The following is a 26722-nucleotide window of genomic DNA, read 5'->3' as shown; positions in this document are numbered from 1 at the left end:
AATAACTCGGTTTGAGTCCTGTCTATTCAACTGACTGGTCACATGTTGTAATTTAATTTTTCTGACCCTTATTCACCTCAATTACCATTTCTAAAACATAGGGTTTTGTGAGGCTAATACAGAATACAGAATTCTACATGAACACAAGATATAATAATAATATATAATTATTATTTGCGGTGAAGCTAATACAAATAATACAGAATTCTACATCCACGTAAGATATAATTATTATTACCATCACTACTAATGTGGCCCCTGATAAAAATCCCAAATTAAAGCCTCAAACTGCCTGATTCTTAAAGCCAACAGGTCATTCACTGATTATGGCCATTCATAAGAGCATTTAACATAATCCTAAGGGCATTTAACAAAATATATTTGTAAAAGTAAATATGACCACAAAAATATGTGAGACTTAATAACTCTCACTAAATAGCTCTCACATTTAAAACAAATTTATTTATTTTTTATTAGCATCGAGAGTGCAGCTTAACATGTTCATTTATGATGAATACTGCCAATGTCTGATAGTTCTCTCTAGCTTTCAACATATTTTTTTTTGCTTTAATATTTTGACTGGAGTTCCTGTACTGGTGCAGTGGAAACGAATCCAACTAGGAATCATGAGGTTGCAGATTTGATCCCTGGCCTTGCTCAGTGGGTTAAGGATCCTGTATTGCTGTGAGCTTTGGTGTAGGTCACAGACACGGCTTGGATCTGGCGTTGCTGTGGCTGTGGTGTAGGGCAGGGGCTATAGCTCCGATTAGACCCGTAGCCTGGGAACCTCCATATGCTGTGGGTGTGGCCCTCAAAAGACAAAAAGTAATAATAATAATTTGGACTGGACCTCTTCAGAGTCTTTTGCTGTTCCACACTCCCATCTTAAAGGAAACTGTAATTTGGGAAGATATAATGGACATGAATAATGCAAATAACAGGTAAGCTGTGACTGCTGGAAGAGATGATGGAATAAAACACATCCATATTGCTGTAAGTATGGGGGGAGAATAATTAAAATTAGTATCTATGAACAGTTTACATTTTTCTATTCAACAAAAATATTTTAATATCACCAGGTCAAAAAACAGATCACAGTTGAACTGGGTACATTTTTTTTTTTCTTTTTAGGGCCGCACTGGCATCATATGGAGGTTCCCAGGCTAGGGGTTGAATCAGAGCTACAGGTGCCAGCCTACACCAGAGCCACAGCAATGTGGAATCTTTAACCCCATGAGTGAGGCCAGGGATCGAACCCTCATCCTCGTGGATCCTAGTCGGGTTTGTTGCCACTGAGTCACGAAGGGAACTCCTGAACTGTATACACTTTTATAATTCAGGAAGATAGGAACCCTTTCTAAGTTATCTTAAAGTTTTTTTTTTTTTTTTTTCTGCCCAGTATATAAATAGCTTAAGAAGAAAAATACTCAGTTTTTCAAGTAATTTTTCTCAAAGAACAACCAAGAAAAGGTTCCTTTTAGGCATAAGAGCACAAAGTTCAATGCTAAAAAAAACAGTACATGGATACATCATTTAACTTATTGATGCATGAAAAAGAAAAGGGTTTAAGAGATGTGGTTAAATTGATAAACCTTTAAGTTATATATAGAAACAAGGATGAACATATGTATAGTTCAGTGAGAGTGGAGTGTTCATTGTTGAGAGGGGTGAGACAGCTTGAGCTTACCCTAATGAGGAGGTGAATGTAAGGTGCGGGGGAGAAAAAGAGAGAAAGGGGGAAGGGAGGAGGGAAAGAGAGCGGGAGGGAGGGATGGAAGGGAAAAGAAGGGCTGGAAAAAAAATAAAAGAGAGAGAGAGAAAAGGGGGAAAGGTGGGAGGGAAGGATGGAGGAAGAGAGAGAGAAAGGGAGGGAGGGGAAAAGAAGGACTGGAAAAAAATGGGGGGAGAGAGAGAGGTAGGGTTGAGAGGAGAAGGAAGGGGTGGGAGAATGAAGAGAGACAAAGAAAAGTAGGGCAGGAGGTAAGGAGGAAGAAAGGAAAGGAGAGAGAGAAGGAGGGAGAGAAGGAGGGAGGGAGGGAAGGAAGTGGTACATACACCAGCCAGAAAAGTGCAAACAGTGTGTAGAAAAGAGTAAGAATTTAATTTTATTTCACTTAAGCATTTTAAATATTCCAAATTAGTTAAAAGTTTGTTTGAATACAGGAAGAAGAAATAAAGAAAAAAAAAAACCTATCAAATTAACCTAATTTAAGCTTTTTCTCATAACAATTTCCAGCAATTATGTTCTATCAACTGCAGCTAAACATTTTCTTATAAATGGCTCTAATGCTGATGCTATCAGCATCTGTGGAATGTATTATGGTGGAAAACATGCTGATAGAGGGAAAAAAGGAACCTAACTTATCTTCAGATTACAGACCCCTGGGATCTCTGAGGGGGTAAAGGGCAAAGCAAAGGTCTCATGTTTAACAAATCTCGCAAGATGCAAATAAAACTATTCTCTGATCATCTCTATTTTGTATTATCATTTTTAACAAATAGGTGTACCCTTAATACCTTGAAGGATTAATTCTTAAAGCTAAAACTAATTCTTATGACTGAGGGTCATTTTAAAAAAAATATTATTTAGTAATCTCTTAGGATTTAATTGTATTCTACTGAATTATAAGTATGGAATATGCTGTACTGACCCTATCGATTTCATAACTAAATACAAACTTTACATTCATCATTAACAATATACAGTAAATTTTAGGATAGGTTTTTAAACTGAATATCCAAGAGGTGACCAGTGACGGGATGTCCATAGGAGAGGACTTCTTGTGTAAAGCTGTAACAGTAAGGACTCAATGTGTCTTAATTGTGAAAACTTAGAAAATAAGAGCATGAACAACTCTTGGTCAGCAGATGACATTCAGCTACCAGTTCTCTTGTGGAGAGACCAGCGCATCCTACAATACACTCAATTCTGCTGTGCCCTTCTGGCTGTTCTCTTCTTTCTCCTCCAATGACTCTCTCTTTTTCCCAGGCTCTTTCTCACTGCCTCCTCTTTTTCAGGATATCTCTAAATCTGCTCATTCATTCATTCATTCAATCAATAACTATTGATTTCTAACTAAATGCAAGGCACTGTTCTAAATGCTGAGGTTACAAAGTGAACAAAACAGAAAGTTCCCACCTTCACAAGTCTAGCAAAGGAGATACAAAATAAACTAATATATGTATCATGTCACATGGTGGTAGGTTAAACTAATATACATATCATGTCAAAAGAAAAGGTTAAAGGGATAGAGAATGATGTGGGTTGGGTGGTATTATTTTAGAGAGTGTATCCAGGGAAGTTCACTTTGAGGGGGGTGATACTTGAACAGAGACCTGAACAAAAAAATGCAACGAGCAAAGTATTACCTTGGGGGAAAAAGTGGTTTGAGCAGAAAGAATATTATAGGCAAAGCCATCAAAACAGGAGTGGGCTTGGCATTTCTGAACAGGGACCACATCAAAGGCAAGTGAGGCTGCAGTAGAGTAAAAACGATAAGCCACCAAAGAGGCAGCCAGGTAACACAGGACCTCAGTAGCTACAGTAAGAACTTGGATTTTGTTCTACGTTAGATGAGTAGCCATTGAATGACTGTGAGTAGAGGGATATGATCTGATTTATAAAATTAAATGACTCTTCTTGCTGCTGTAGGGAGAAAACCCCACACAGGAACAGGTGAAGTCAGTACTTAGACACATGGGCCAGGGTTCGAGTGATGGATGTGGGGAAAACTGGTCAGCTTCCAGACGCATTCTGAAGGCTGAAAAGATGGGCAATGAGATGTGTGTGTGTGGAAGGGAGGAATCAGAGATGTCATGCTTTCCAAAGGCCTGAGCAAACTGGGTAAAAAGTGCTGTCTTTCCTTGAGATGGCAAATGTGGCTATTGAGCAGGACTTGCTCTTTAGGGTGGAGAGGAGGGTAAGAGGGAAATACAGAATTTGATATTAGACATGCTCAGTTTTTTTTTCTTTAAATGCTTTTGGATTTCAGATATTTATTTATTTATTTGTTTGTTTGTTTGTTTGTTTGTCTTTTGTCTTTTTTAGGGCCACACCCATGTCATATGGAGATTCCCAGGCTAGAGGCTGAATTGAAGCTGTAGCCTCTGGCTGATGCCACAGTCACAGCAACACCAGATCTGAGAACCGTGTCAGCGACCTACACCACAGCTCACAGCAACACCGGATCTTTAACCCACTGAGCAAGGCCAGGGATCGAACCAGCAACCTCATGGTTCCTAGTCAGATTTGTTTCTGCTGCGCCACGATGGGAACTCCATATGTTCAGTTTTAAATGCCTGTGAATACACATCTAGCTCAAAGGAAGCTAGCTATATAGTCCTGGGGGAGAGCCATGAAGTGAGGTGTGGTCATCTTGGGAGCAAGGGTTGACACAGAAGAGAGCTAAAGGCTAATAGGCTCAAAGGTATTTCAGTAATTTAGGGTATGAAAAGAAGAAAATCCAGTAAAAGAGACTGAGAAAAAGGTAAGAAGATAGCCAGGAGAGGGTGGCTCCTTATTCCACAAACCCAGTTAAGAAATTGTTACAAAGAAAATGGATGAATTAATTGTGTCAATAAAGCTGACAGATCAAGTGCCATGAGTACTGAAAGTCTGCATTTGACAGCATGGAAGCTGTTCATCAATGATTTTGACAAGGCTGATTTCGATAATATGGTGGAAAAGACTGGGTGGAGCTGAGGAAGTGGAGAACGAGGAGCTAGACAACTGTCTTGAGGACTTCAAGACTAGCATCACCTGATATTCTTCCTTGCCCTACGACACTATTCTGAAGCTTAGGTTGAATTTTCAACTAGCAGACGATAATATCCTGGTAATTCTGAAAATACATCCATGTGTCAAAAGCTGAATTCACATATTTTAGCCTACAAATGAGCTTCATTACAATCCATAGCATCAATGAGTATCTACAGAATCATCTTTCCTTCCTATCCCTTATAGTCAACCGAGTGCCAAATCCTAGAGCATCACTTTGAACCCGTCCCCTGCATTCTATCCCCTTAGCTCTTTAACTAGCTGAGGCTCTTACCAGCTTTACTTTAATGGCCTCCTAACATTTCTCTCTCCCTCTAGCTCTCATCTGTCTTCCCCACTCTTGGATCTATTTTCCATTCTGCTGCCCAAGCTCTTTCTTTTATACTAAAGCCAATTAATACAAAATCTGAAATCGATCCTCACTGCCTACAGCAAAGGATGATAAAATATAGCCCATGGGACCAAAAAACTGCCATCATTTCATTTTTTGTAAATGAAATTTTAGGGGAACGCAGTCACACTTATTTGTTTATAAATGGTCTATGGCTACTCTTGTGCTACGGTGGCAGAGCTGAGTGGCTGTGACAGAGATTGCATGGACCTCGAAGAGAAAAATAACACTCCGGGTCTTCATATTAGATCACGATTGCCTTTCAGCATTTCTCCTTTTCTGTGTTTCCCACACACCAAGCACGTAAGATGCATCAGCAGACCAATAAGTATTCCCCGATGTGCAAGCATTTTCTCTGAATTGTTCATATCATCTTCCTTGTCCAAGAATACTCTTCTGTGTTTCATCAAAGCATATTTTTCCTTTTTTTTTTTTTCTTTTTAAGTCTGCATCTGCAGCACATGGAAGTTGCTGGGCCAGAGGTGGAACAGGAGCTGCAGATGAGGCCTACACCACCAGCACAGTAACACTGGATCTGAGCCGCTCCTGTGACCCACGTCATGGCTTTGCAGCAACGCTGGATCATCAACCCACTGAGTGAAGCCAAAGATCATAGTCATCCTCATGAAGACAATGTTGAGTCTTTAATCCACTGGGCCACAATAGGAACTCCCAAAGCACTGTTTTAAAGGATATTTAATTTAGTGCCTACTACATTCCAGGCACTGTTTTTAGCTCTGGGGATAAACCAGTGAGCAGAACAGTCCCAAATTCATGCTCTCGTGGAGCTAATGTTCTAGTGGGATAATACATAAATAGTAAACAAATAAATAAAGACATGCCTGTCAGGTGGTGAGTGACAGGAAAAAAAAATGAAATTGGGAAGTGAGTTAAAGTGCACAGGGTGAGGGATATAATTCTAAATAAAGAGGACAGAGAAGGTCTTACTAAGATGGTGACATCTGAGCCAAGACGTGAAATGAGTGAAGGAATGAATCCACAATTTTTCAGGTGAAAAGAAAAGTCAAAGCAAAGGCCCTGAGGTGGGGGGATACCTGGAGCCTGTGAGGAATACCAAGGAGGTTCCCATTCAGCTAGAACAGAGTGGGCAAGGGGGCACCCAGGACAGAGGTGAAGAGGTAGGAGGATTTTGGAAGGGAGGAGTCGTTGCTATAGGGTCTTGCCCTGTAAGGACTTCAGCTTCTATTCTCAACAGGGAAACCATTTACTAGGGAGAAGGCTGTGAGAAGAGCAGGTTTAAAGGGATAAAGATCAGGAATTTGGTTTTGAATACATGAAATCTGAGAAACATCTTATACATTCAAATGGAGATGTGGAGGAGGGAGTCAGGTATCAGGAGAAATATACATGCTAGAGATGTAAATGTGAGTGGTTAAGGCTCCCTTGCATCACTTAAAAGTCATTCACAACCCTACTTCCCCCAGGCAGACTTATTTCATTTTGTTTATATCTTATATAGCACTCATCGCTGTCTAACTTGCATTAGAAATGGCTTTGTGTATACCTGTTGATCTCACCTGGAAATGTGTGACATGAAGAACTGTTTATCTTAGCCTTTTAACCCCAAGTGCTCTCTACTATGTATCACATATGATAAAATAACCAATAAATGGTGGCTTAATGAAACCTGTTTCGAGGGATCTGAATTCACCTGCCATAGTAAGTTTTCTGCCTGCAGGCAGGGGACTAAATCTGTTCTTCCATTTCTCTACACACATGTCTGAGTCAAATTTAATTTCTCTCCTCTTAACAAGACATATCAGTCACCAAATCCTAACAGTTCTTGCCTTTTAAATATGTCTTAAATTCAACCACATTTCACGTGGCACTGCCACTACTGAGTTTAAGCCCCCACAGCCTCTCGCCTAATTACTGTAACAGCTTACTGACTGTTCCCACTCAGACTCAATGTGTAATACATATTCAAACACTAATCACAGCACTAACTCAAAAGGACAAAATCTCTCCTTTGCAGTGTCAACCTACTGCCCTCAGGATAAGCCTCCTTCCCAAAGCTTATAAGGCATCTCCTGCGAGGCCCTGGATTTCTTCTTTCTTCTCCTGTCTCTTCAATTCAGGTCCTCTATCTATGAGCCACAGAGCCTCTATTATGCTGAATTGCTGGAATTCTTTTATTGGCAGTATCTCCCCTAGTGTAAAAGTTCACTGGAGGCACTGTTCTGTCTCAGTTGGGGCAGTATCACAACCAAGGCCGATTGTGCATAAACTCAATTAAAATAAAAACTTTAAAAATTAAATGCTATCTTTGGATTCCACCCTACTTTTTAGTCTCAGTTTACTTTCAGCGCAGGTTATTTTAAAATAGATTTTTGGACTAAATTCGGAGTTTCTAGACAAGTATGGTTCTCCGATTATTTCCATTGTAGTAGATCTACTTACTGCTGTCCCCATTCTAAAATAATGATCCTAGGTGACATCTGAGAGTCCTTGCACTCTCCACACCTGTTCTGTTAATCATTTCTACAGGAGAGAAGGAAAATAGTTTAAACTGCTGCAAATCAGACCGTATTTAACCATTAGATTAAATTTATTGACACTAAGGGTACGGGAGACAAGTATGCTGCCTCAAGAGAGGAGGGGAAATCAGTGACCACGAAAAGCTTAGGTATTTGCCTAACACTTAGATGTGACTGCTTTGTGACATTCATTCAAGCTTTATGAGTCTGATTTGGTGCACAAACATTGGTCATAAGGCTCAGGCTAAACACAGGAATATATTTTGCAACTCAGTATCTAAACTCAAGTGGTTTTTTTTTTTTTTTTTTTTTTTTTTAAGGACTTGAAACAGACTCTGCTGGGGGATTAAAAAATATTATTTATCCAGTGCTGATTCTCCAACCCAATTTTAGCACTTTCTATTTGAGTCCTCAAGACTACCTATTATTGGAGTTCCTGCTGTGGCGCAGTGGGATCAGCGGCATCTCTGGAGCACCAGGACACAGGTTTGACTGACACAGTGGGTTAAAGGATCCAGTGCTGTGACTTGGATCTGATCCCTAGCCTGGGAAGTCCATATGCCTCAAGGCAGCCAAAAAAAAAAAAAAAAAAAAGGAAGAAAAAGACTACCTACTATTTCTGCTGTCAGTTCATCAGTTCATATTTAGGTGGAGTTCAACATCAGGAACACTGCTGCTCAAAGAGGATGAAGCCATTCTTCTTCCATAAGCAGAAACTTATCCTTTGTGTGATGCCAAAACAAAGCCCTAAGTCTACACTGCCCAACAGAGAAGCCACTAGGCACAAGTGGCTATTAAACACTTGAAATGTGGCTGGTTTGAGAAATGATGCATTGTAAACATAGAATATGCATTGGATCTCAAAGACAGTACAAAAAAGAGTGAAAAATACCTAATTGATGATTTTATCCTGACTTTATGCTGAAATAAAGATATTTTGGATATATCAGGTTAAATATATTCTTAAAAGCAATACCACATAGTCCTTTTTTACTTTTTAAAATGGGACATCAAGAAAATTTAAAATTACATATGTGATCGTAATTGTGGTTTATATTACATTTCTATTGCACAGTGTGGGAAGCCTGCTTAGAGAAACGACCAACATTTCTGAACTCTTATTCAGACAGAATAAAAGGCATCACTGAGGGTCAGAGCTGAAATGGAACCACCAATGATGCACAGAAATACCAACGACCCCTCAAATTTTAAGATGGCAAATCATGCTAAAAATGAAGGACTGCTTTAATAAAATCTAATAATGTCTCTTTCTTCTCGGAAAGAAAAATAAATCACATTTTAACCTTTATTTCATAGGAATAACCTTTATTTTTTTAGTAAAATTGGTCTGAGTATTAACAGAATGTAAGAAACAGGGATCCTAAGATACTATGCCAGCTCTCCTTGAGCAAAAAAGTTAAGTACGAGAAATGTCATCATGTTATTATTTTTCTTCCTGAAAAAATTAAGTTAAATAAATCTCTCTACTTCACAATATTTCATGTTTGAAAAATATCATGAAAACATTAGACAATGTATACTGTATTAATCAAGCACTTCAGAATCCACTCAATAAAGTGATCCCTATCAACCACTCATGTGTTTGCTATTCCCTACGTACTGTTTAACATTTTCCTTGGTATTTCTAGACACTCTAACAAGACAATACAAATAAAGATCAGATTATCATTAATATGCTTCCATCTGAAATACACTGTTACACCTCAAGGAAATGTTTACACTATTATAGTGATTTAAATGCGCTTTCTTAATATATTCATTCTTACACATTACATTATAATAATGTAAACATGCTTTCTAAAGTGTTAAAATGTGGGAGTTCCCGTCGTGGCTCAGTGGTTAACGAATCCGACTAGGAACCATGAGGTTGCGGGTTTGGTCCCTGCCCTTGCTCAGTGGGTTAACGATCCAGCGTTGCCATGAGCTGTGGTGAAGGTTGCAGACGCGACTCAATCCTGTGTTGCTGTGGCTCTGGTGGAGGCTGGAGGCTACAACTCCGATTTGACCCCTAGCCTGGGAACCTCCATATGCCTCGGGAACAGCCCAAGAAATAGCAAAAAGACAAATAAATAAATAAATAAATAAATAAAGTGTTAAAATGTAAAATAAAGAGGCAGAATCAGAAAATAAAAATCAAAAGAGACATGATTAAATCTCTCCTCAATTGTAGAAGCAAGCTATAGGAGGTTCTTTAAACAGTCTATAGCCTATTTAACTATATTTAACTGTATATTACATACTTTTAACTGTATATTACATACTTTATATTTATATAAATATAACTGTATATTACATACTTTTAACTGTATATTACATACTTTTCAAAGTATTTGAAAGTCATTAAGTTGTAGTACCCAAATTACCTGGTTATCAATATAGAAAATGGAGTAATTTATCAATGTCCTATTCACCTTACACATATTTTGTGGTTTTAAGGGAATGCTTGGGAAAATGGAACCAAGCATGTGCTAATTAAAGAATCTTGAGAGAAAAAGGCTGAGATTTAGGAAAAAGAGAAAAAAAACAACAAGGAACCACCATACACAGCTCCTGTCCAAGAAAGCATTAAGTGGGAAAGTCTATGAAAGAGACCTCAAAATTTGAAGATAGCCATTATTTCCCAATTATAGAAAAGGAAAAAAAATCAAATTAATGTTTCAGTTCTTGTTTACATTTGTATTACCAAATTTAAGCATGAGGTTATATCTTGTTCATGACACACTTAAAAAATGAAGGAATTTAGAAATTAAAATTTTCTTTTTCTTTCTTTTTTTTTTTTTTTTTTTTTTGTCTTTTTGCATTTTCTTGAGCTGCTCCCACAGCAATATGGAGGTTCTCAGGCTAGGAGGGGTCTAATCAGAGCTGTAGCTACCAGTCTACACCAGAGCCACAGCAACTCGGGATCCGAGCCGAGTCTGCGACCCACACCACAGCTCACGACAACGCCAGATCGTTAACCCACTGAGCAAGGCCAGGGATCGAACCCACAACCTCATGGTTCCTAGTCAGATTCATTAACCACTGTGCCACGACGGGAACTCCTAAAATTTTCTTTTTGTCTTCAATTGGACAACAAGAAGTCACTTTTATCAACATTTTCATATGTCCGTATATCTTACTACTTCTCAAAGTTTTAAATAAGTAATGAAATAGCTTTGAGACTAGAAGGGAAATAATTATTAAATCTGTTAAGTATTCTGATATACTTTTATCTAATTATTCATTTCAAAATTATCTGTTGATGATTCTTAAAGAATACAATATATCAAGAGAATTTCGGGGTATATTATTTGTGATATCAAAAAACCCTCTAGATGTTCCAATGTAAAAGATTATTTCTGCATATGATGTAATCTTTAATAAAATATCTTGAATATAAGCAATGTTATACTCTACAGTAAGATAAAGCGTATAAATACATTTTGTAAGCTGAGCCACAACAGCAACTCCTAAATTGTAGTTCTTTATGAGACCATAAGGAACTTCACAACTACAGATATATCTCCTTATACTTAATAGCATCTAAAGAGTACCTTACAGAAAGAGGCAGTAAGTCATGAAAATAAAATATGGCACTTCTGAGGTTAGAAGCAAAAGTTTACTAAGAATTATATTAGTTATTTTATTTTATTTTTGTCTTTTTAGGGCCGCACCCGCAGCATATGGAGACTTCCCAGGCTAGAGGTTCAATTGGAGCTGCAGCCTCCGGCCTACACCACAGTCACAACAATGCAGGATCCAAGCCGAGTCTGCGACCTACACCACAGCTCACGGTAACAACAGTTCCTTCGCCCCTGATCAAGGCCAGGGATGGAACCTGCATCCTCATGGATTCTAGTCAGATTTGTTTCTGCTGCACCACAACAGTAACTCCAAAATTATATTAGCTACTGTGCAAAGTTTGTGATCTTTTACAGCACTAATTACATAGACAGAAAAACTCATTTCCCCTCAACAATAATGCAGTTCTACATGAAGCAGTAAGTCTGCATTTAGAGACAAGAGCAGCTAAAAGATCCTTACCTTAAGAATAGAGACATGGGAGCTCCAAAGTAAAATGAAATAAATTAAAAGTCTGAGATTTTTCTTACAGTATTTCTCTGACTATATTAATTTTACCCCTTGAGTTCAGAATTCCATTGAGCGTACTGCTTTACATCTATCCTCATATATTTTTCCTTTAAAAAAGATTCTAGGAGTTGGAAAAACAATCATCCCATGATTAAAGAGAGAGAGAGAGGACATGCATACATATATACATAAAGACAGACAGAGACAGACAGAAAAGAGAGAGAGAGAAGCCTTGGACAGTGGTTCTTGGCTATTCACTTGAGGCCTCATCCTTGGAGGCTTGTCTCTACTAACTAGGGCTGGACTGCAAGAGAGACACTGTTAACATTTGCTCAATAAGAAACACATTGGCAAAAATAATTGTAAAATGAAACATTTCTGTACCTTAATATCAGATGTATCACGCTGACTGTTTCGCCAGGCTCTGGAAATTGATGAAAATGTTCGATCTGCGTGATCAAATTTCCCTCCTTGCAAATTTAGGAAATACGTTGTGAAGGGTTCCTAAAAAATAAGCCATTTAAAAAATCCATATGCTCCTTCATGCATAAAAATGTGGTTTCTGTAAGTCTTTATATCTAAATACTTTAATGACTAGGAGACATTAGCCAGTAATATGTACTAGGCACAGACTGGAAATTATACCTAAATAATTACATTAATGTTCTTAAATTGTTTTTGTTTCAGAAGAAATATTTCCAAAAATTGGTATTTGAAAGATTTTTCAGACTCTACTCCTTTCCAAGAACAATTTATTAATAACATTCAGACATAAATTAGACTGCATTTTCTTCATAGTACAGGGAAATAGTCCAATATGTAATTTTCCTATTGTTACGGTTCAATATTTAATTTATGATTAAGAGAAGAAAAATGTTTGGAAGATTTAAAAGCCTCCTCTTAGTTAAAGAACACTTAAACACATATTAGTGGATAATTGCCTGAAATTAGCTAAGCACTATAAATTACTTCTAGGATTTATGTCTGCCTGTACCTTCTAACAAGCTTTAATTAATGATGTGCTGCTAATGCTTTCCCAAAGAAATTACTTTCTAGTAGATGAATCACCTTTCAATTTTACAGAAACATTTCTTGTTTAACCAATATGTTATCAATACATGGCAGTCTTGGTGTAACCTACAAATTCACCTTATTCCATCTGGGGCAACTGAAGTTTTCAAAATATAGGAATATTTTGTTAACAGAATCTCATTTAGTTCTTAATTTAATAGACCACATTTGAAAATAACACATTAACATTCAGAGTCTGGTAAGATATCAACCATTTGAAGAGGTAAATAGAAAAATTGCATAATTCTGGGTGAAATTTTCTGGGTGAAAATTTTTATGGCTATTCCATAGTAATATGTTTTAAAATATATACCAAATGGGATAAAGAGATATTTATAACAAGAACCTCGATCACTCAAAAAAATTTACCCTTTAAAAAAACACACTGATGATTTTTAATAATCACGTGTATTCTCCACAACATTGAATTTACTTATTCATGGTTTATTATTCAATTTGAACTTACTATTCTTAGCAGCCATGCAAGAACAAAACTTGCAGTTGAGTAATGAGTACCATAGTGGAACTTTGGGACTTGATCATCTTCCCAGGATTCATAACGCTCTGCAAAGAATGCTGCTCTTTTTGGATTCAAAGCTCCTATTGGCTGCCAATGTGGAGGGGGAAAAAAAAGAACGCATAAATGTAAAATCATCCCATCTCTCTTCAAATACTCTTTTTTTTTTTTTTTTCTTTTTCTTCCTGTCTTTTTAAGGAAGCACCCACAGCATATGGTATATGGAAGTTCCCAGGCTAGGAGTCGATTCAGAGCTGCAGCTGCTGGCCCAGGCAGCAATGCAGGGATCCCAGTCGCATCTGCCTCAGCTTGGAGCAACGCCAGATCCTTAACCCACTGAGTGAGGCCAGGGATCGAACCCACATCCTCATGGATGCTAGGTGGGTTCTTAATACGCGGTGCCACACGGGAACTCTCTTCAAATATTCTATTAGCAAGCATGACGGTGAATTAAACATGCATAGTATTTAAACTAAAAAAGTGTTACAGTCAGAGAGTAGATGGAACCAAATTTATTCTTCAATGCATAGTAAGTATACATATAAGTGAATGGAAAAACTTGTCATTTCTCAGTAAGTCTAGCTTCTGCTGAATAAAGGTCTTTAATCTGCACATAACAAGCATCTTCATAAAGATAATTATAAGAAGTGAATATCAGCTATGCGATACTTTGGAAAGCACTTATAAAATCCTATTTAGTTCACTAGAAGAAACAACCAGAAACAGAATCTTGAAGCTGGTGGATTAATGCATCATGGATTCTGAGAAGAGGATGGAACAAAACTGGGGGAGAATGAGAAGGAGTGCAAAAAGACTGTGAAAAAGGGATTAAAATGTAAATCTAGAAGTTCCTACTAGTGTGAGAAAGACCAGGAATTAGAAGATAAAAATATACCTGCATGAAATTTCTTTAGAAAGTATGTAATACGAACAGAATATCAGACATATTATGAACATATACCAGGAAAGAATACATTACAGCAGAGGTCCCAAAAGCAGTAAGAGGGGTACTTAATACTGGAGAAGGGGTAAAGAGCCTGGGCTCAGAGGAGTAGTAACAGTACAGTAATAACAGTCAAAAGGCTATTGGAGGGGAAAAAACCCTGCCTGACAATATTCACTGAATGTTGTGAGGTTATCTTTTAGTACTGGGGTAGAGTTGGATAAAACAGTGGCCTATAAGCAACCAGAATATTGTTTGGCATAAGATAGAGCTTAATAATGTTAGCTGGTATCATTATTGTTACTGCTGGTGTTATTCAGGAAACAGGTGAACACCACTGAACAGTAGGCAAAATTTTGTGTGATTACACACATGTACATTTCCTTTAGGAGGACATACAGGGCATTCTAAGATTCTCAAATGGGTCTAAGGGCTCAGAGAATGTTCAGATCAACTGCTTTAATTAACATTTCATTCTCATAAAACATTCTGATCTCTAGAAAATCTCTATTCTTTAAAATATGAGTACCAATTCACTGAAAAAATACATATGTAATATCACTTTCTTTAATGAAAACCTATGCCTTAGTCACACTTCATTTACATAAGAAAATATCTGATCACTTATTGGGAAAATATTAAACTGAAATTTAAAATACTGGTTTTAAAATAGATGTATTCAGAAACATTCGATTGAAAATGAAGCAATGTTAAAATAGTTGTAAAACTGCTTTCCATGTTAAAAAGTAATTTTAAGCAACATTTTAAATAATCGTCTGGGCTACCTTTCTTAAATCATTAATTCTTTTTTTCAAAATTGCTATTTCTCTCAAGTACCATTTGTTTTCTTGCAATAGGATGGTTCTAATCAACATTTTATTTTAAGCCTTTTTTTTTTAACTTTACAAGCAAATTTTTAAAAATCTTGAGTTGATTATTGTTTTGAATCAGTACCACAGTACCCCAATTTAAAATGCTATCTTTTAAAGCATTAATTTCTGTACAAAAGAATAAAATCTGATTTTCTAAATTTACACCTGTTAAGAATGGAACTGACTCCAAGAAATCTTTGTTAGAGAACCAATTTGGAATGCCTTTAAATGTATTTTAGCTCTTGTCCCTAAAGACTGAGCTATGCAAAAGGAGAGAAAGAAGAAATAAAATCACTGGAAGACAAATTACGTGAATTAAAAATAAAATCAATGCTCTGCATTGTATGGTTCTGCAGCATATTAAGTATTCCCTTTATCTGCTCCTATTTTTATTACTCTCCAAATGAGTACCCCTCCAAAATCAATAGTTATAGAATCATGTTTCTTGAATATAATGCTAAAACCAATTAGGATTGATTTCACTAGCATCTGAAAAAAAATGGCATCGTGCAGAGATCCATATAGGTGGAACCCATAGTATTGATTCTGGCTGTTATTGTTACAGTTGGTTTCTGAAGCCTGCTACAGGACAGCTATCAAGACATACCACATTTATTTGCAAGCATATAAAACAGAAGTCCCCAAATAAAAGAAGGGTTAAAAAAAAAAAAAAAAAGAAAAGACCACTGGAGCTGTGCAATGACAATGATACACTATCAGCTTACTCAGAGAAGTTACAGTGGGAATACACACATTGAATTATACATTACGCGAAAGCACTGATTTATTGTGGTAATAACATCCACCTCATTAAAAGATTCTGCTTTGCTGCAGTTGGAAGGCTACATATTGTTTACTGCTATAAATTAATGGCAGTGCAAAGACGACTGTGGAACCGTCCTAACAATAGATCTGTAATGACAGTGCTGTATATCACAGCTTCCTCAGCAGCTTCATAATAAAATGGAGACAATGTATTGAGCTAATACATTCTACCATGCTGGCCCATATTTTTCTGACAACTGCTTTAAAAGATGAGCTGATTCCAACTATGTTATAATGCCGCAAAACATTTAACTAAGCAAGAGTCAGTCACATACATACCAAAGTGCATCATAGCATTTTTAAAACACTGTCTAAATCAGCATTTCGAGATGTTTATTCATCTCTGCAAAAGAACTAAAAGTAAATGCTGATGGTTCCTCTTACTTATACAGTATATTAAGAGTAACAAATGGAGGGCAATTCAGGAAGATGCCTAATACTACCATCCTACAGAAAGCTCTTTGTACAATTTAACCATAAAAGCTTGACAGACTGTTTTTCAAAATCAGCAAATTGATTATAGGAAGAAGAGCAAAAATACTGGTCATTTAAAGTGGCCATAACTTCCTGGAAAAAAAAAATCAATAAAAAATAAGTATTGATTGCAGAGGTGTAATTCAAGTTCATAACCAGGTAAACATAAAGAGCTCTAGGATATAGAAAAATAATTTTTAACACTACAGAAGCTAACAAATAGAATTATTTAAGATTTTAAAAATCTACAAAATAACATAAGAACCTTAATCACAAAAAGTTTAAAAAAGCAGTTCAAATAAAATGAAGTTATTTAAAAATTAGAGTATCAGGACTATCAACACCTGCATTTATGTGTTTAAAAAATGGAAATAAGAACTTGGCTTAAAACAGGAAAAGATAAATTCACAACTCTTGGAAATGAATAAATAGCAAAAAACAAACAAACAACCCAAAACACTACATAAAGGATATTTTAATCTAACAAACAGCAAAAATGACAACTGGTAGATTGATAAGCATTCTAGGTGAGATTATCTGATACCTTTCATAACAAGATATGCAAAGCAAAACTTTTAAAATCAGGTTTTTAAGGGAATAACACAAAAGAACTTTGATTACTTTTGAGAAATAATTCTGCTCATTATTAGAGATAAAAAATACTGCATGTAAAGGGCCCAGCTCAGTGCTTGATACACAGTAAGTTATTATTAATAATAATTATTATTTTTCAGCTTATTTAATCAAGAATATTTAAGAAAAGCAGCCATTAAACAACCTTGAAATTAATACTGTCTATTAGGAAAGAATGTAATTAAGCATCACAATTTTCTTTTTTTTTTTTGTCTTTTGTCTTTTTTTGTCTTTTTGTTGTTGTTGCTATTTCTTGGGCCGCTCCCGCGGCATATGGAGGTTCCCAGGCTAGGGGTCTATTCGGAGCTGCAGCCACCGGCCTACGCCAGAGCCACAGCAACGCGGGATCCGAGCCGCGTCTGCAGTCTACACCACAGCTCACGGCAATGCCGGATCGTTAACCCACTGAGCAAGGGCAGGGACCGAACCCGCAACCTTATGGTTCCTAGTGGGATTCGTTAACCACTGCGCCACGACGGGAACTCCCTGCATCACAATTTTCTAATGGTATATGCAATACTGTACATTATCTGTCAGAAGCCTAATAGTATACTACAGTCCCCTCAAACTGAATTACCCTACTTCAAGAATATAACCAAAAACAAATTATCTTTCAAAAGTCCAAAGGGCCTCCCAAATTTTACTGTGAAAAGCATATGAAATATAAAGCAGGTTAAAATCACTTATAATTACATTAACCAAAAACAAATGATTTTGGATTCACAGACCCCAAAAGCTACACAACACAGACTTTTTATTCTGAAAAGTAAAAATCAGCTGTAAAAAGAAAAGACTGTAGGAGTTCCCATCGTGGCGCAGCAGAAACGAATCTGACTAGCAACCATGAGGTTGCAAGTTCAATCCCTGGCCTCGCTCAGTGGGTTGAGAATCCAGCCTTGCTGTGAGCTGTGATGTAGGTCGAAGACGCAGCTCAGATCTGGTGTTGCTGTGGCTGTGGTGTAGGCTGGCTACAGCTCCACTTAGACCCCTAGCCTGGGAACCTCCATGTACCGCAGGTGCGGCCCTAAAAAAACAAAAGGAAAAAAAAAAACAAAAACATTGTAGGGTTCATAGAGTTTCAGTTTTTTCTTTCTTTTTAAAAATTTTAGGAAATCTTACCTGAAGTTATCTAATTAATACCCCCAGCTTATGCTTCATATTTTATAAACATTATTATGCATTCTCACAATACATGTGTGAGCTAGATATTCCTATTTTAATAACGAAGAAAAAAAATATCATGAGTAACCTAGCTCAAAATACATGTATATCTAGGAGACATGGACCCAGGGCTCAAAATCCAGTCTTTCGGCCATTTTATCCATAAGCTGTTGTATTACAAAATGTTTTTCTCAATTTCAATAATTTCTTACTTTTCCACTTTTCAAACATATTTATTTTAAAAAGATGTTTACATAATAATATATGTGTAGAAGTTTCCCTTGTGGTGCAGCAGAAACGAATCCAACTAGTAACCATGAGGTTGTGGGTTTGATCCCTGGCCTCACACAGTGGGTTAATGATCTGACATTGCCGTGAGCTGTGGTGTAGGTCACAGACACTGCTTGGATCCTGCGCTGCTGTGGCTTTGGTGTAGGCCAGCAGCTACACCTCCAATTCAACCCCTATCCTGGGAACCTCCATATGCTGCAGGTAGGGCCCTAAAAAGTGAATATGCAAATAATATAAGCAAAAGTGCTTAAAATAGCTTCTGGCACAAAGTATTGAGTAAGCGTAGTTGCTTGTAACTGATACTATCACTATCACCAGCATTCCTTCTTCCTTTTGAGATTTACAGGCGAAAGCTTCCAATTTATATTAACTTTTCAAAAGAAAGGTTCCAAACAATTGGACTCTGGATGCAATTACTAAGAATAGGAAAAGTGTAGAGAATTGGTAAGAAATCTCAGGAATTCTATAAAGTACAGATTTGCTTGAGTTAACAACCTTCTCTTTTAAAATTTGAGCCTCAAGAGAGTTTTTTCCATCTTTCTGTGAAAGCTTTCTTGGGAAAATCATTAAATCTTAACATCGGGGGATGAGATGCAGAAGAGAAGATTACAGAAAAAGAAAAAGGCCATTATGGAGCCTAAGATGCAGAAACAGGGCCCTCGGACATGGTAAAGAGTAGTGTACGATAAACATACATTTCGTGGGTAAAGAGGGAAGTGGGGGGGAAATGGCAAAAGTGAAAAGGGGTTCATAAAGGCAAGGCAAACGTGCATGATTACTTTTAGGATCTTGCTCATTAGGACCTTGATGACTGACCTAAAGCCATCTGTCAATGTTATTATCTTCATTTGGTATGACTGCAAAACTGGAAGCATCCTTTCATTCCAGGACTACATGCAAAGCCGGTCCTACAGCATTTAAGAGGTCATGGACAAGAGAGTTTATACATTATTTTATTCTGGAAGTAGGGTAGGCCTATAACAGCAAAAAAAGAGCTATTGTACAAAGTGAAGGCTAAATATAAATACTAGCAAGGAAAAGATAAAGTGGTTGAACTAATGCCATATGAATCCAATGTTCTATGTTACAAAAATGTCAGATTAAAGCAAAGAATGGTTCATTATGAGTAAGGTACTTGATACATATGAATTAAATAAGAAAGTTCAAATTCAGAAGATGAAAGAGGATGGACTATCAGGCAATGAGACATCATAAAAGATGGTCATTCCTGGCTAGTGAATAAGGTTTTGTTTTGGAAAGATTATACGAAAAAGCTACGGTAAACAGATTAAAGGGGCTGTTCCGTCTGATGACACTGCAACTTTTCATTGTCTATAAGTGAAGGGTCTAAGAGTCTGACCCTTAACATACAAACCTATTAGCATGCCCAAGTCACAGGTGAATGACTATCAACAGCTGGTTACCTGGCCAATATCAGAGGCAAGATTCAGAGCCAATTCTAACTAAACCCTACAATAATTTAGGTTATGTAGATTGATAGAAAGTGTTGGTGTGCTAACCTTGTAAGGCCACTGAAATCTTTCATGGACAGTGAAGATGAAATGCCCTTTTGAAAAAATGTCATTTAAGTTTTTATCCCTACCTATATAATGTGTGTGGATATCACTTGAACAGAAGGTTTCACAAATGGGGGAAAGGGGTGAATATTTTGTCTTGGGAAAACCAAAAAGATATTTGGCAAAAATAGCTTAAAAAAAAAAAGTGAACACAAAAGATAAGCATTGCCACCAAAGTTTATTGCTTTACTTTCTTCTTAATTTTTATATTTCTACATCTATATTCGTGAACCCAAATGAGTCTTTAGTTCTCTGTGTTGCTAAAGCTTTTTAAAGAAGCCACTGAATCCCACTCTGTGCACTTCGGCCACCTGCCTTTCTCCCCCATCCCAAGGGTAAGAAAATAAACAAATAGCCTCTGTCATTTAAGCAACATTGCCACTGTTAGTGGGAGCAGCAACTATTTTGCGTCAGTCGTAGCAGCTCTTTTATCTAAATGACAAGTATAACGAACAGCCTGATCAGCATTTTTACTCAACCTTAGCTTTTAGAGTACTTCGTGATGTGCTATATATACATGGCTGAAATGGTTTGGCACTTATCTTCAGACACTCCACATTTTATTTAATATTGTCAAGAAAAAAATTTCACTGGCACATTACTATGGCTTTTAGAGTTAACAAATAAGCACTTTTGTTTTCAAGTACCAGAGCAGTTTTTAATCCCTTGAAAACACTTTCTTCCAAGTGGCATTAAACATATACCCACTACACTATTTCAATTTAACAAACATATCTTGGGAAAAAGAAAGTATTCTATTTTACTTATTGTACTTATGCAGAATCTAAATCATTCCAAAGGCTCACATTGGTAGATTTAGTACTAAAGCCTTCACAGTTCTATGTTCTTCAGCTGTGGTTCATAATTAAGTATTTTTCACTATAGGTATCAATCTTTTTGAGACAAGCACATGACTGAAAATAATCTGATAATCCAGTGCTAGTGTTTAGCTAAATGCCTGTAAGAACCCCCAAAAAATCTTAACAATCCAAGGCCACTTTAAAAAAAGCTGTTTTAAAGTAATTATGAAAATGAGAAAATGATAAACAACCAACAGGCTCAATCCTGATATAGGAAAATCTATTCATTTTCAGATAGAGTCATCTATCCACTTAATGAAACAAGACCATTAAAAATCAGGAGTTCTGGTCCAAAATGGTGACAAAGGGGGCTCCTGAACTCACCTCTTCCCACAGGTAAACAAAAAGTTGCCACACATGGAACAATTCCCTCTGAAAGAAATCCAAAATCTAGCTGAGCAATTCCTACACATTGGGCAAATGAGAAAAAAAAACCCACAGTATAACGGGTAAGAAAGGGAGTGACAATCTCACCATAGGCCTTACCCATGACACAGTGACACACCATCTAGAGGAACTCACAACTCACAGATTCTCCCTAAGGAGTGAGTTTTAGACCCAACATCTAGCACCTCAAAATTTAAGAATTCCACTTGTTAGGCCCCCAAAACACTGCCTCTGAAAGCCAACAAAGCCTGAATTCACGAGATCCACAGGGGAAATAGGCCCCACCCCACAGACCTCATCTCAACTTTGTTACATTTGCAAAGACCTGATTTGAAATAAGGTCACATCCACAGGTGCCAGGGGTTAGGATTTCAACGTATATTTTTGGGAGACAATTCAACTCCTAACTGTACCCAAAAGCAAATGCTGAAAATACATCTAGCAAAAACTGAGAGAAATGAAAAACAAAAAAGATATAGACTAATCTAAATTATAGTTGGAGACTTCAATACCCCTCTCTCAGTAATCACTTGAATAACTAGATATAAAATTAGTAAGGATATAGAAGATATTAACAACACTATCAACCAACTTAACCTGGCTGACATGTATAGAATACTTTATGTAATAAAAGTATGTATTCTTTTCAGGTCCACATAGAGCATTAACCAATACAGACCATGTTCTGAGTCATCAAACAATTTCAGCTCATTCAAAAGAACTGAAGTCGTACAAAGTATGTTCTCCAATCATAATGGAATTCAACTAGAAATCAACAAGGGAAAGATACCTGACAAATCCTTAAATCTGTGGGAAGGAGACAAAACTCTTCTAAATGATCTATGGGTCAAGGGGTTCCCGTTATGGCGCAGAGGTTAACGAATCTGACTAGGAACCATGAGGTTGCAAGTTTGATCCCTGGCCTTGCTCAGTGGGTTAAGGATCCGGCATTGCCGTGAGCTGTGGTGTAGGTCAAAGACATGGCTCGGATCCCATGTTGCTGTGGCTCTGGCGTAGGCCAGTGGCTACAGCTCCGATTAGACCCCTAGCCTGGGAATCTCCATATGTTGCAGGAGTGGCCCTAGAAAAGGCAAAAAGACAAAAAAAAAAAAAAAAAAAAAAAAAGAAAGAAAAGAAAAAAAGATCTATGGGTCAATGAGAAAGTCAGAGAAAATCAGAAAAATTTGTACCATTAAACACTTATTAAGAAAAAGAGGTCTGATAGCAATAGTTTAAAGCTTCCTCCTTAAGATACTAAACAAGAGGAAAAATTAAATCCAAATTATGTATAAAGAAATATAGCAAAGGAAGCAAAGAGTATTCAAACTGAAAACAGAAAAAACAAAAAACAATGAAAATTAGGATGCCTATAGCTACTGTCATACTTAGTGATGAAAGATTATGTGCCCTTCCCCTGAGACCAAAGCAGTTGTAGTCAACATTAGATAATGCAGGAAGTATTCTTTACTTACAAAATACTTATAATGCAATAAGTATTCACTTGGGGAGGTAAAGTCCTCAGATGTCTACAAAAAGGATGCTAGTATGAATACTTGAGTCTGGGAAGGTTGTAAAATACAAGGCCAATATACAAAATTCAATTTTGCTCCCCATATGCTAGCAATAAACAAATGGAATTGGAAATTCTCCCTGTCCTCGCTCAATGGGTTCTAAGGACTTGGCATTGCCATGAGCTGTGGTGTAGGCTGCAGATGCAGCTCGGATCTGGCATTGCTGTGGCTGTGGCTGGTGGCTACAGCTCCAATTAGACCCCTAGCCCGGGAACCTCCATATGCTGCGGGTGTGGCCCTAAAAAGACAAAAAGACCAAAAAAAAAAAAAAAATCAACGATTAAAAAAACATTAAAAATTTAAGGATAAATTAACAAAATATGTACAATAACTCTATGCTAAAAGTCACAAAACATTAAAGAGAAATGAAAGAAGACCTAAACAAATATAAGATATATTTGTGGATTGGAAGATTCAAATTGCTAATGTATCATTTTTGGTAAAAGTAGCCTACCGATTAAACCTCAGCTATTCCAATCAAACCTCAGGAGAACTGACAAGCTGATTTCTCTAAGGGAAAGATAGAAAACCTAGAATTGCCAAAATAATTTTGAAAAAGAAGACATACTTGGATTCACGTGACCTGACTTTATGACTTACTATAAAGCTACAGTAAACAAGACAGTGTGGCATCGATAGATATGCTGATTGACTGAACTGCATAAAGTCTAGAAATAGACCTACACGTAAACAGTCAATTTAACTCCAACAAAGGTTCCCAGACAATTCATGAGAAAAGGTAGTCTTTTCAACCAATGATGTTGGAAGAACTGAACTTCCATTTGTAAAATAAATAATAAACCTCAATTGTTACCTTGCAACTATGATAATATTATAGCTAAAACTCAGCAGCATCTGAGCATAATAATAATTATGACTAACATAATTTGTTTTTAGAAAAGTCAAATCATTGTTAGGAGCATGCAGGCAACTAAATCAATCAACAGCTTTTAACTTTTCCAGTAGGACAGTCTCTGAAATATATACATGTATAAGTGAATTCATGGGCCTCTTGCAATAAACCCATAGTTTCCTTCAGGTGACTGGAGTCTATAGGTTGAGAACAGCTACCACATCTTTTTTTTTCCTTTGGCTGCACCTAAGGCATGTGGAAGTTCCCAGGCCAGGGACTGAACCCACACCACAGCAGTGACCTGAGCCGCTGCAGTGACAATGCTGGATACCCAACCTGTTGTTATACCACAGAGGAACCCCGATATCTTTATCTTGCTTCCCACCAGTAAGATTACTGCCATTAGTTTTCTAAACTCTGTACTTATCTCCATCCTCTTTCCTTCCTTTTTTTTTAATACTATACATTTCTAAGCCTCTATGTAATATGTCATATTTTTTTCTTTGTACTTTACTCAAATATTTTTCATTCTGAAAAATGATTTAAATTTTTGTATTTTGATCATAAAGTAAGCTGTATGATAAACCTGTAATATTGGTGAAACAGCAAACAAATCAGGTCCTAGAAGAGAATCCCGGAAAGATGGCTTAAGGAGGATGACACCCTAAGTTTATAAAGGCTGCTCAACCATGGAGTTACAAATGATTCCAACCGTTCTGAATGCTATGAATGTCTTCTCATCACTTTGTCAATATTTCAGAAAGGTACCACTTAGGTTTTCAAATAATTTTCTGGTTGACATTATGAATGATGAACTCATATTTTCTAGGAGTTACCTGGTAGCTTAGTGGTTAAAGTGTTGTCACTACTGTGGCTGGGGTTACTGCTGTGGCTCAGGTTAGATCCCTGAGCCAGGAATTTCTGCATGCTGCAGGTGCAGCCAAAAAAACAAAAACAAAAACAAACAAAAAAACTCCTTTTCTGAAAGTGAGACAGTCTAAAATTAAGTCACATAGAAATAAAACGTTTCATGGTCAAAGAGAAATGTGTCATAGTCGCAAAGAAATAAAAAGATTCTCATATAAATGGTTCATGAATAACATGCATTTGATCATAAAATTCTTTAAAGGGACGATTACTTTCACTTTGTTTCTGGCACAGTCCTCAGAACAATGTCCAGCAAATGTTTAATAATCAATTATTTGAATAAATACAATGTTTCAATATAAACGGGGTACTATAAATAGGTGTTTATGTTGAATAAATGTGCTTATTCTAATAAATGGATTTGCAGAATAAAGACTTGGACAGGAACATAAACATGTGGCTAAAAGATAAGTTACTACGTGATCCATTATAAAAAGCATACTACTACATAGTCACATCAAGTTAAGTTTTGAGTATCACAGGGAAATATAAGAATGAGAAGTTGACACAAATATATAAAGAAAGCTACAAATATTTTTAAAATGTCATCCTACTATATTTACTCTTAAAAAAAAATTCCAGGCTGAAATCAGATGTATAATACCAGTACTTATTCAACTTAAAATTTTTTTCTAGGCATTTTGAAAACAATTTTTATGTAAATTTATGGTAACTATATGTTCCTTACTCTGAGTCTACCTCAGTTACTACACCCAGTACTAAACAAAGCAAATAGGAAGTACTATGGAATAACACTGGTAATGTGACATAAAGAAAACAATTCATTTATAAATAATAATAAATGATCACTCCACACTACAGTAACTTAGGATGATTTGAGAATAAATACTTAACTTAGAGAAGGATTCCTGGACTGGCAGTGTGTTGCTGGTACATGTCAAGATTATTCATCACCCTGACAGTAATAGTAACCGCAGTCCATTTCAGTTAGTTCAGTTTATCATTTTCTGACTAATGTTAAAAAACAATGTCATTGAAGGCTGCTTAAACTAAGTGTAGGCTTAACCTCTGTTAAAGTCATATAAAAAGTTCTACTAGAAGGTAACTTCCAGTAAAAAAAAAAAATTCTGCTACACAGAGTGCTAAAAAATGCAAAATTGAAAAAGCAGTCACACACAACCAACAGGTTGTTTTCTTAATTTAAAAACAAAACTTTAGAAATCTTTTAAATTCATAAGAATATATCTATTCCCACATATATATATGTATGTATATGGTAGGATGACATATATATATATATGTATATATTCATATTTTGCCATTTTGCCAAATTTAATTTTAAATTGTGCAGAAAGAGGTGCATAGCCTTATTTTAAATAAAATATATCACAATGAACATGTAATAATTTAGAGTTTAAAAAGGGCAGTGTACCCATGAAAAACTTTCTTCAGTATTATACAAATACTATATCAAAAGCAGTTTGCTATAAAGGACGGTCCAAATCAAGCACTTTGCTTAAAGGTCCCTTCGGTTAAATGGAGGCAGACTGGCTATTTAAATGCAAACATTTCCTACTCTGGTTCTTCAATTTCATCTTTCCAGGCTATTGCCCCCTCCTTTCTGATGTTCCTTTTAGAAAACATCGGCACTTACATTCTACTTTCTACAGCAGCACTTTCTTTTTCGACTAATGCAATAATTTTTCTCTGTGAGGTATTGATTCTGATTTTGTTTTTAAGCCTTTTTCTTCTTAAATTGTCTTTGTGTCTTCTGGTTTCTTTTCTTTTTCTCTTTGATTCAATCTTGTTTGTCCTTCACGTTGAAGACTGTCTCTAAATGTTTGCTAACACTTGGTACCTTCTTTGCCAAGAATGAGGCGTGAAAGTGCTGCCTGAACCACGCTGAGCATAAGCGGCAATGTGAACAGGCAGACTTCACTGAGGGGACATCAGGTAGGCTCCAAGGATTATCCCTAAAGGTCAGAATTTTTTAAGGGTTGTCTCCTGAGCCAGTCAATATGTCCAAAGAGTAACACAACTT

General features: G+C 36.6%; 1 protein-coding gene across 6 annotated transcripts in view; it reads right to left on the bottom strand.

The window, feature by feature from the left end:
* The window catches only part of LRBA (LPS responsive beige-like anchor protein), a 710221-nt gene that overhangs the window by 163555 nt on the left and 519944 nt on the right, over positions 1–26722 (bottom strand). For all 6 annotated transcript variants that reach the window (XM_021100638.1, XM_021100636.1, XM_021100637.1 and 3 more), the window contains 2 exons: positions 13296–13436; positions 12143–12262 (listed from right to left, as the gene is read on the bottom strand). In XM_021100638.1, coding sequence (XP_020956297.1) covers positions 12143–12262; positions 13296–13436 — 261 coding nt within the window. The remainder of the gene's footprint in view (positions 1–12142; positions 12263–13295; positions 13437–26722) is intronic.

The sequence above is a fragment of the Sus scrofa genome, chromosome 8 (genome assembly GCF_000003025.6).
Source record: "Sus scrofa isolate TJ Tabasco breed Duroc chromosome 8, Sscrofa11.1, whole genome shotgun sequence".
NCBI lineage: Eukaryota > Metazoa > Chordata > Mammalia > Artiodactyla > Suidae > Sus > Sus scrofa.
Note: the sequence above shows the minus strand (reverse complement) of the source record. Positions and strands in the feature narration are given on the sequence as shown.